Source organism: Neoarius graeffei, chromosome 9 (assembly GCF_027579695.1).
Source record: "Neoarius graeffei isolate fNeoGra1 chromosome 9, fNeoGra1.pri, whole genome shotgun sequence".
NCBI lineage: Eukaryota > Metazoa > Chordata > Actinopteri > Siluriformes > Ariidae > Neoarius > Neoarius graeffei.
The window spans coordinates 90,167,290-90,179,515 of NC_083577.1; the positions used below are offsets into that span (position 1 = coordinate 90,167,290).

At 43.5% G+C, this 12,226-nt stretch overlaps 1 protein-coding gene across 1 annotated transcript in view; it reads right to left on the reverse strand.

The window, feature by feature from the left end:
* Window positions 1-1,186: 1,186 nt before the first annotated feature.
* zc3h15 (zinc finger CCCH-type containing 15) overlaps window positions 1,187-12,226 on the reverse strand; it is a 26,227-nt gene continuing 15,187 nt past the window's right edge. Inside the window, exons 8-10 of the mRNA XM_060930445.1 lie at window positions 7,637-7,744; window positions 2,645-2,777; window positions 1,187-2,499 (exon numbers count right to left, since the gene is read on the reverse strand). Of these exons, the coding sequence (XP_060786428.1) occupies window positions 2,291-2,499; window positions 2,645-2,777; window positions 7,637-7,744 (450 nt within the window). The 3' untranslated portion in view covers window positions 1,187-2,290. The remainder of the gene's footprint in view (window positions 2,500-2,644; window positions 2,778-7,636; window positions 7,745-12,226) is intronic.

Sequence of the window (12,226 nt, forward strand, 5' to 3'; positions counted from 1 at the left end):
GCTGGAGCGGCGCCGGATGGGGACACTGGACCCATTTTGCCGTTCCTTCCGGAAGCCAAGAGATGAACTGTTCCAGTGCCACCAGGTCGATGATCCTGTCGGCGTCGCCATCTTCCACCCTCAGCCACCGTCGCCAGGTGTCCCGGAATTGTTGGCCAAATGCGAACGGTCGGCCGACCTCCTCCAGTGTCAGCTTCCGGAACCGCTGGCGATGTTGCTCCAGGGAGTGGTCGACCCGCTGCAAAATGGCCCTCGAGGTCGGAGTAGTTGAGCCGGCTGTCGGCAGGGAGCTGCTGGGTTGCGACTCGCCTGTCAGAAGCAGGAAGAGACGAGCCACGTGCTACTCGATTGACCACCCCCACACTTGGGCTGCTTGCTCGAAGAGAGCGATGAAGGCTTCAGGCTCGTCATGCGGGCCCATCTTCATGAGAGTGACGTGAGAGGAGTCCATGATGGTAATGTTGGACGCCCCTGCCGACGCCAGCAGATGCCGGAATGCCTTGCGATCTTCCCGATGGGCCAGCATCAAGGCTTCAAAGCGTTGTTCTTGGTCCTTCCGGAGGGCAGTCAGCGCTTGATGCTGGTTCTGCTGGGCAGCAGCAAGGGCATGGATGAGTTCCATAATTGGGGAGGACTCCATGGGGTGGCTCCTTTCCGTACTCGCGTCCCGGGTTTCGGAACCACTGTAGTGAATCCCTGACATGGGTGGAGTACAGAAGCATGGCAGGCAGGAACTGAAGTTCGTGCAAACTTTATTTTTAAGGATATCTATACCTTTTCAGCTCCCTCACCCGCCCCACCCCCCACACACACCGGTTGGGAGTAAGTTCTTCTCTGCTTTCCCCCCTCCTTTTATGCTCCATCCCTGCAAACGCGCACACACACATTGACACCAGGTGTAATGACTTAGCCACTTACCTTCCCTGACCCCGCCCTCCATTCGCAAACTGCCACTTGGCCACACCCCCGTTGCCATATCTCCTTTGAGCTCCACAGTGACATGACTGATGTTTATCTCCTGTTCTGGCACATACCACAGGTGTTCCAATGGATACAGACCCAGTGATTGGGGAGGCCACTGAAGAACATGTTCACATTCATGGGACCCGTTTGAGACGACGTGCGCTGGAATCGAGCTTCTGACCGTAATCCATCTCGCACACACACCCCACTAATAACACACGCCTTTACATCTGTCTCCACTATGCTTTATTTACACTTTCACCTTGGCCAGGAGGATAAAAACAAACACGCACACACCTGTACACCCTCCAGATTATACACTCAGCAGGTGAAACTTTTTTTTTTTTTATTTAAGAAATCATATAGCTGATTCACACACCAGGGGCGGAGCTCAGGTTAACCCTGATCATGTGACAAAATGCATCTTGGCATTAGCTAACATTTACACCATTTAACAACACACTTAAATGTTAGCTATAATAGGATGTTACAATAGCTAGCATACCAACATGAGCATAGTGCTGAATTTAGCTTGCTAGCCAAACAAAAAACAGCAGTTAGGCTCAAGTTGGCGAGTTCGTTTGCAAACGTGACTAGCTACATAAGCAGATAATGAACAAGTGAGCCAGCTAATGCTAGCAGAGGGCTGCATGTACGTATCTATAGCTTTCCTGGGGGTTAGCTTGAGTAATTTTGGCTAGCTACATAATTCAGATCAAGCCAACATGATAGATGGTGGATGTTATTACAGTGCTGTTTATTTATGTAGCTTGCGGTCAGTTTGCCAGCGACATGATCTCAGATAGCTTACTGTTCCATGTTACTGTTAAACTGGCTCACATTAGCTTGCTAGCCTAACTGCAAAATCATGTTAATGTGAATTAAAACAATATTAATCAAGCCAGATCAGTAAAAAACATGGCAATGGTCACATGATCAGGTAGGCTGATGCGATTGGCTGAGCAGACTTAACCAAAGCTCCACCCCTGCTCAATTCCATTTAGAAGTAGGCTGCCTTTGTAAGCAGTGAGGTCCCGTTCAAAAAGTAGCACAATTCCGTTCGCTGTTCGGACAAAGATGGCTGACGGACTGAAGACGGGTTTCAGTAACGCACTGTAAAATACTGTGCTAAAACGTTTGCTTTTATTACAATGGAAAAAAAAATTTAATTCATTCTGGACCAAATCATGTAAGCGCAGTATCACAGGACCCTGATCATCTTTATTCTCATATGTCCACAGAGCTGGTTTGTCTATGGCTGTTATGATTGGTGGAGGAAAACAAAAAAAAAAAAAAATAAAAAAAATTGTTCAGATCGAGGCGAGTGTTACTCGTCCAGGTCAAGTGTGTTAAGCTCCTCCTCTAGTTCATCCAGATCCTCCCCTGTAAACAGATTCTCATCCACAGGTACCGCCTCTGACTCCACCTCCTCATCCTCAGTCCCGCCTCCATCGCCATCTGTGCTAGCTCCGCCCTTCACCAGTGTGTGGTCCTCACCGTTCTCACACCCACCTGAAGCTTCGCTCAGTTTGTGGTCTACACACACACACACACACACACACACAGAGAGAAATAAAACAGAACAGTTTTAAATTACCAAAAAAAAAAAAAACCTACAATACTCTCTGAGATGTTACCATGGCAACATCAGCACCTCAGAAGTTTGTGTGTTACGTCTCACCGTCTGTCTTGCAGCTTGGCTGAACTCGGGAGGAGAACCTGTCCGCCGCCGCCACCGTTATCCCCGTGTTGTCCACCTCTTTAAGGACAAACCGCGCGATGTCGATGTCCTGGCACTCATCTTCCTCCTCCACCTTTTCAAACACACAGGTTCAAATCCCAACGATGCCACCAATATCTGGGAGTCCAAGAGCACAAAATTGGCCGTACTCATGTGGGAGGGGCTTACACTCACAGCAACACTAGCCAATTATGGCTTGTGTGTTGAGGTGGGTGGATAAGAAGCATGTACTTGGTAGCCGTGACATGATAAGGGAGAGCTGGCTGGAGAGTGAGAATCGGCTGAGAAAACGTTTATGGGCTTTAGTTTACTACACTATGTAGGAGACATGACTGTCTAATATAGAGGATGTGCAGTCACGTGACCCGTCCGTGTTTACTCCGCCATATTGGACGGCTTCAGGATTGTTTACCTTGCGCGAGCGTAATGGATCCAGGGAGTAATCCCCAAGAAAATTCAGAAAATACCCCATCTACATCGCGCGATTACTTGTCTAAGTTTGTTCAGCATCTTGAAGGTGACGTGAGGCAGCGTTATGTGGAAAAAAGTGTTCCAGGTTGGGGATTGCAGATCCGTACAACTTGCCGCAATCCTTGTTCAGGGAAATTTGGAGCTGCGGTGCCGGCGATTTGCCCGATCTGGCCTACCACGACATTTACAATTTTCTCGTTAATCGTGTTACACTGGCAAAGCCCTCAAAGCTTACAAGAGCCTAGAAGCTTATAAATATTTTGTTGCGGGATGGATATCCCAACTAAACCTCTGGAAGGTCCCGAAGAAGGAAGTCTACTTGATAATGCCACTTACCCGTGAGGTTAAGACGTTTATCATAAAGAGACTATGCAGGACGTTTTATCGTAGTAATGTTCGAAATCTAAACTCAGTTCCAGATAATGACAGGGTTGTAAATATGTATGTTTTTGTCTGAAACAGGGATGCAAACGGTGTGCCTTTTGGCGGATGCCGCCTTTTTCACGGCTGAATTGCGCAGATCCGATTTTTGGGGGGGGGTTGGAGTGTCTGATTATAATTTCAAAGTAAATTCTGTATTAAAATTATTAAATAAGCAAATGCCGTTACAGTCCATGAAACATAGGAAGTATGAGAAGAAAACAGTAAATCAGAAAGCTGCGTACGTTTGCGCGAAAGCTGCGCAAAAGTGCGCAGCTTTGATTTACTGTTTTCTTCTCATACTTCCTGTTTCATGGACTGTAACGGCATTTGCTTATATACAGAATTTACTTTGATGAAATTATAATCAGACACCAACCCCCCCCCCAAAAAAAATCAAAAAATCGGATCTGCGCGATTCAGCCGTGACAAAGGCGGCATCCGCCAAAAGGCACACCGTTTGCATCCCTGCTGAAAAAAAAAAAAAAAATCACTGCTATCTTTACCTGTACAGAATTATTATTCAATATCAGATATAAATGTATAGGGGTCACAGATATGTCCAGCTTCTATATTCAAACAAATTAAAAAAACATTTTCTTGCACCTCTATGTGCCTAAAATAACATACATATTCTTTTTCAGTACTTTACACAATCTGATAGGAAGAACTTTATAAACAAGTTATGCATTTGTATACATATCTTATTAAGAACATTAATATTACACGTCCATGTGAAAACCAGTTATATTTTTTTGATCACAACTTGGTGATAGGTGGCGCAGCGGCCACCCATTTTGCGCGTCTCTCCTCGTCTGCGGGGAATCTATAAAATGACACACCCTCCTTTTGGCCCTGTCTATTGGTACAACCAAATGCTGAACAAGATATAACCATTCTCGAAAGATCTACTCCCACACACTTGATAATTAGAACGGGTTTGTCTAAGTTCTATGCACAGCCATGCCGTCCAAGATGGCAGATAAATATCACGTGACCTCATGACGTCACGTGCACACTCTCTATAGTACACTATACAGTGGTGCTTGGAAGTTTGTGAAACCTTTAGAATTTCCTATATTTCTGCATAAAATATGACCCAAATCATCAGATTTTCACACAAGTCCTAAAAGTAGATAAAGAGAACCCAGTTAAACAAATGAGACAAAAATATTATACTTGGTCATTTATTTATTTATTTATTGAGGAAAATGATCCAATATTACATATCTGTGAGTGGCAAAAGTACTCGGGGGTGATAGCGTTCCGGCGCCGCGCCGGATTTCCGGCGTACCGCGGCGCCGGAAAAAAAATAAATAAAAATCTAGTTCGCCCATTATCCTGCGTCATTCTGAGATGCGCAGATAGACAGTAAAGGGAATTCCGAATTCCCTTTACTGTCTATCTGCGCATCTCAGAATGACACAGGATAATGGGCGAACTAGATTTTTATTTTTCCGGCGCCGCGCCGGAACGCTATCACCCCTGAGTACATGAACCTCTAGGATTAGCAGTTAATTTGAAGGTGAAATTAGAGTCAGGTGTTTTCAATCAATGGGACGACAATCAGGTGTGAGTGGGCACCCTGTTTTATTTAAAGAACAGGGATCTATCAAAGTCTGATCTTCACAACACATGTTTGTGGAAGTGTATCATGGCACGAACAAAGGAGATTTCTGAGGACCTCAGAAAAAGTGTTGTTGATGCTCATCAGGCTGGAAAAGGTTACAAAACCATCTCTGAAGAGTTTGGACTCCACCCATCCACAGTCGGACAGATTGTGTACAAATGGAGGAAATTCAAGACCATTGTTACCCTCCCCAGGAGTGGTCGACCAACAAAGATCACTCCAAGAGCAAGGTGTAGAACAGTCGGCGAGGTCACAAAAGGACCCCAGGGTAACTTCTAAGCAACTGAAGGCCTCTCTCACATTGGCTAATATTAATTTTCACGAGTCCACCATCAGGAGAACACTGAACAACAATGGTGTGCATGGTAGGTTTGCAAGGAGAAAGCCACTGCTCTCCAAAAAGAACATTGCTGCTCATCTGCAGTTTGCTAAAGATCATGTGGATAAGCCAGAAGGCTATTGGAAAACTTTTGTGGACAGATGAGACCAAAATAGAACATTTTGGTTTAAATGAGAAGCGTTATGTTTGGAGAAAGGAAAAACACTGCATTCCAGCATAAGAACCTTATCCCATCTGTGAAACATGGTGGTGGTAGTATCATGGTTTGGGCCTGTTTTGCTGCATCTGGGCCAGGACGGCTTGCCATCATTGATGGAACAATGAATTCTGAATTATACCAGCGAATTCTAAAGGAAAATGTCAGGACATCTGTCCATGAACTGAATCTCAAGAGAAGGTGGGTCATGCAGCAAGACAACGACCCTAAGCACACAAGTCGTTCTACCAAAGAATGGTTAAAGAAGAATAAAGTTAATGTTTTGGAATGGCCAAGTCAAAGTCCTGACCTTAATCCAATGGAAATGTCGTGGAAGGACCTGAAGCGAGCAGTTCATGTGCGGAAACCCACCAACATCCCAGAGTTGAAGCTGTTCTGTACGGAGGAACGGGCTAAAATTCCTCCAAGCCGGTGTGCAGGACTGATCAACAGTTACCGCAAACGTTTAGTTGCAGTTATTGCTGCACAAGGGGGTCACACCAGATACTGAAAGCAAAGGTTCACATACTTTTGCCACTCACAGATATGTAATATTGGATCATTTTCCTCAATAAATAAATGACCAAGTATAATATTTTTGTCTCATTTGTTTAACTGGGTTCTCTTTATCTACTTTTAAGACTTGTGTGAAAATCCGATGATGTTTTAGGTCATATTTATTAGAGTTGAGCCGGATACTCGGCTGAAACGAGTATCCGGTACGGATAAAACACTTTTGCCAAGTAAGAGTATTATACGAGTAATACGAGTCAATATCTGTGCTCGGACTGAATGAAAATCCTCACACAGCGTCACAGCGCCCCTCCCCTACACACACCGCTCTGCTCACTCACACAGAGAACAGCTCTCTGTCTCTCAGGTTCGCGGGGCTTTTCCGTTAACATTTCGGGTTTCTTCAGTTTCAAGTTTGTTTTTATTTCAGTTTGTACTTACTTATAACCAGCAGAGTTCTGGTAAACGTGGGCTTGTTCAGACGTGGTGCTTGGTAGAAAGCGACCCGCGTCGCGTCTCTGCCTGTCGGAGATTTTTTTTTTCTTTTTTTAACCGTCGGTTAAAAACAGGGTTTTTTTACTTCACGCATTGAGTGTCTGACACTTTCTTGCTGTAATTCATGTAAAAATAAAGGTAGTAGTGGTCTAAGTATTACAAATTAAACTACACACACACACACACACACACACCCCTGGTGTGGAAATAAAAATAAAAAAAGAACCAAAAAAAAAAAAAAAACCCACACTGATCATAAAAAAAATTAAAAAGTTAAAAAAAGAAAATTGAGTATGAAAACTCTTGTTCATTACATTTCATAATTGCAATCGCATGTGTTGTATTCATTGTTGCAAAACTTGTTCTGTAAATAGTTCGTTTGCTATCTGATCAAAACAAGTGATCTGAAGCTCAATGCTGATGCTGTCTTGTAGTTTTCTAATCAGCAATAAATATAACAATTTCTGATCAACCCATATCAACTGGACGCTTAAAATAACATACTGGTTAAAGCCCCGCCCGTTTCAAGACAACCAGACCCACTTCCGGGTTAGGCCCCACCCACTCCGAGTACGGATAATTCATATGGTTAACAGATACAGATAATGCTGTACTCGCTCATCCCTAATATTTATGCAGAAATATAGAAAATTCTAAAGGGTTCACAAACTTTCAAGCACCACTGTCTGTCTAATAGGAAGCCAGTGTCGGGGTTTAGTTCTCCATTTCCCATAAAGTACACTTCAGAGAGGATTAAATAATGACCCCTCCCCTGTACATGGAGTATAACACGCTAGTTGTGCATTACTGTATATACTGTATGATACATAATGGAGTTTTGATGTAAAGATGGCTGTGGTGCCTCACCTCCTGTATGAGCTCATCGTCCACTTCGGTGTATTTGGTATCGTCTGCTTCCTCGTCGTCGTCATTAACCAGCTCGGGCCGGAACTCGAACACTTCTCGTCCGCTCACCTGCACAGGTAACATCGAGGAAAAGGCACGACATTCCACATCATCATGAGCTGATATTTTAGAATGAATGGTGAATTCATGAATTAAAGCAAAAAAAAAAAAAAATCATCTGACTGAAAAAAAGAAAAAAAAAAAGCTCCATGTCGTTGGCCCCTACCACGTCAGCGATGCCTCAAATTTTAAGCGCCGTGTTGTCCATTATCCCCTCGGCCCCTACTTATAGTACATTTACATAATTTTAACAATGACTAAAGCTAAGGTAAGACTTTACCACTGTCATTACTGGCTATAAATGATGAAACATCAAGTTTTCAGCGCAAAGTGCAAATTTATTTCAACAATACTTTAGTAATGCACAGCAGTGGTTAAGAGAAAAGTGCAAGTGCTGTCGAACTTGAACCATGCTTTCAAAAGGGTGGAACAGAAAGAAAAATAAGAAAATCTGTTGACATAAAACCAGGAAACAAGAAAAGTAAAGTGAAAGTTCACTTTTTCTGCTTCTTCACAGTGAAGCCAAAGGCATCTAGTTTTTTGCCATTGCTTCCATGGACTTTTTTTTTTATGGCAAACTACACAAAAGCACACACCTGCCATTTTCATCTTTTTGCACCATGGACTAAATGGTTTGCCATTATCGCCCATTTCATTTCGCCAAGCCCATCTCTACTTAAGGCCAATTTATGCTGACAACCCAGTCCTCGCAGATAGTGTCGCAGACAATGGCTGCGTAGCCCCCCCCACCTTCGCAGACGCTCTGCGCGCACCTCCCAAAAATTGTGACCACCGCAGAAGCCTCGCAGACAAGAGGGCTCCGATTGGTCCACTCTACATCCGCTGTACACGCACTTCCACTTCCCTACTTTCCCGGTTTGTTTTGTTTTCATGACCGGCATTTTTAAAAACACAAGCGAAGATGGAGCAGCATGAAGAGCGGTTGATTGAGGAAGTACGTACATCTATACGACTCCAGTTCTAGTCATTATAAAAAAAAAAAGTTCTAGTCATTATAAGTAACCGGAGGATAAACACTCCACTAACCACACCCACCAACTACTCCTAGCGACTTCGCGCCCCCTTGCGTTGTGCCGGTGAATAACATCGCGCACGCCTATTATCCCCGCTCAACAATAAATTACAACTGTCTGCGAAAAGCTATCTGCGAAAGCCTTGTTGCACGAGCATGCAGAGGCCTTTATTCTTTACCGTTTTGTCGATGTCTGACACATCTGTGCCTTCATTTAAAAGAAGCGCGTCCATGCTGGCAAAACCGAAAGTAATTTGACGCGCTCTAGTGATGGAAATCGAAGGGCCTATATCCGGTGAAATATGGCCTTATACGCAGTACTCGAGTTGTGGGGGGAGGCATCCCCCTTCTGAAATAAAAATCTCAAATCATCCCCCTTATAAAACGGCCATCCCCCCATCACATCCCTTGTGCCGTTTTACCAATTAATGTGGAAATTAGCCTACTATTATTTTAACAAATATTACTACCATTTCAACATTAGAGGCTTTGCGCAGTGATAGCCTACATGTAGCCGGATAAAAAAGACGCATATTTATTTATTCGGTTGCACCTCTCATTCACACCTACAGTTGAACTCAAAATTATTAGCCCCCCTTGTGGAATTGAACATAATTCTTGATTTCTCCATGAAAATGACCATTGACAACAAATGTTTTTATTCTTGAAATAAATGCACTATGAAGACATTGTCCAACAAGTTTCATTACGATATCTTATTATCACACTGAGTTTCAACCAAAAACAGCAAAAGTGAGATGTTCAAAATTATTAGCCCCCTGACCCTTTTTGACCCACAACTGACAACAACCTCTTGGAATAGTTTTTCACTAGGTTGGCACAGGTCTCCTGAGGAATTTTGGCCCATTCCTCCATTGCAAACTGTTCCAACTGGCCCAAATTGGATGGTTTTCGTGCATGGACGTTCTTTTTCAGCACTTGCCACAGGTTTTCTATTGGATTGAGATCTGGGCTCTGTGCAGGCCACTGTATGACGTTGGTCTTGGTATCCTTGAAGTATTGCTGGACTATTTTAGATGTATGCTTTGGGTCGTTATCTTGCTGGAAGACCCAACGACGACCTAAGCGCAAAGTGAGAGCAGACTTCTGCATGTTTTCCTTCAGTATTTTTAGGTAATCTTCCTTTTTCATGGTGCCATGCACCCGAACCAGACTGCCTGTACCTGAGGCTGCAAAACAGCCCCACAGCATGATGCTGCCACCACCATGTTTAACTGTGGGAACTGTGTTCACAGGGTTGAAGGCCTCTCCCTTTCTTCGCCATACATAGGCAATGTCCATATGCCCAAACAGCTCCAATTTCGTCTCATCTGACCAAAGCACAGACTTCCAAAACTCATCTTTCTTCTTCAAGTACTCACGGGCAAACTTTAGTCGGGCTTTGATGTGACGATGTTTTAGTAAGGGGGTTCTTCTGGGACGATAGCCCCGAAGCCCATTCCGATGAAGAGCCCTCACAACAGTGTGCCTTGACACACAAACTCCAGAAGAGGCCAGGTCAGCAACAATTTCCTTTGCAGATGTACGGGGCTCTTTACGGACATCTCTGACAATTTTTCTTTCCAGAGTTCTTGAGATCTTACACTTGCGTCCACGACCAGGTTTGTTCTTGACCGAATTTGTCTCCTTGTACTTGGCAATGATGCACCGAACTGCAGTTCTGGAGACTGTAAACCTCTTCGAAATGGCAGTGTAGCCTTGGCCCTTGTCATGAGCCTCCACAATCTTTTGTCAGAGTTCAAGACTTATTTCTTTAGTCTTCGGCATTGTGACAAATAGTAATCCTCCTCATTCATTCAAATGCCCTGTTCCTTGGAGTCCTTTTAAACTGTTGAATGGAGCCAATTGACTACAGGTGTTGCTAGGAAGCCAATTGATTGCACAGGTGTTGTTTAAAAGCTGATTGGTTAATTAACTGTGTTTTAAAAGCAAGAATCCACATGGGGGCTAATATTTTTGACCAACTCATTTTTACCATATTTCATATAAAGACAGCCTAAAACTAATTTCATATTCCAAAATGCACCACAAACATCTGAATAGTACTGGTGATTGTTTGTGTATATCAATTTTTATCAATGCTTTAAACATTTGGAGGATATTTGGGAAAATGTTCCAAAATTTAAGGGGGGCTAATAATTTTGAGTTCAACTGTATACGGAGGTTTCAGTCACTGAAAACAGCTACTTTCGCAAACTCTGGGCAGAGTGGAGATTTCTGAAAACTCCATCTTCAGACACGCGTGTAAATCGGGAAAACGAAGCAGCAGTGGGCGAGAGGGCGCGCGCGAATATAATGAGTCAGAGGTGTGAATCTTTCACCGAATGCCAATTGTCCCGGTTCTTCATGAAATCGCACGCACAAATTCATCAGGTTAACTTTCAAATAACTGTTCTTGTGCACTTGCGACACCGGAGCCACTTTCCTGAATTTTGAGCTTCGGAGTATTCGCTTCTTTATCTATTTAATCAATGAATGTGTCACATACATTAAATTACTAATATAAAACATTAGTAGCCTATTTAAGCAATCGCTGTTTTCTGCACTGTTTTCCGACCTTTTGTGCTTAGTGAATGAGACACTTCATTACACTCCACTGACCGACTTCCAATTCCGGACTTTGTTGAAAATGTAAAATATAGGCCTACGAGATGGTTTTTTTGGGACTTAATTCGCGTTGGTCCTTCACTATTAATTTTTGAGACTGACGAGGCACTAAATACTGTGGAATTATTTTCTCCTTACTATGAAGTTTGGCATCTTAAACAAGTGTCGGGAAATCTTGCAGCCCGACTCTGCAGCCTCCAATGTTTAAGCGAACTGCTGAAACCATAATGTTTAAAGATTAAATCGTAGGCTAATCAAACCAAAGAAAAACACAGCCTTTCCAGAACGTTGTCTGCCGAAGCCTACAAAAGGCTTAATAGCAAAGGTCTTGCTGCGGCTTCAACTTTTCACCTGATCACCTTTCAATAGGCAAATATCATTATTACTACTACAAAAGGCCTAGTATTAGTAGTAGACAAGTAACCTAGTTGCCTAGTAGTCGGACAGCCAAATAGTTTCATCAGTGGCCTACGCCGAGCCTCCCCAGGACTAGACAGTAGTGGAGGCTGTATTTATTTATTTATGCCTATCTAGCGCAACAACTTATTCCTTTACATATACTCAAACATAGCACAAGAAAGGGTTCAACAACAGGCAATCACAGCAGCTTGGTGAAGTTCTAAATCACATCGGTGTCAGACCTGTGGGCCTACCCCCCCTTTTTTTCCCTCGGATCTGCATCACTCTCATTATTGACCTTTAGCACTCGCAGTTGACGGAAAACTTTAATCCATGTGAATTAAACACAGCTGCTTTCACACTTTTAGCATGACACAGGATGTCCGAAAGGTTTCCATGGTAACGCTTATAACCTTCACTGAATTACCTGC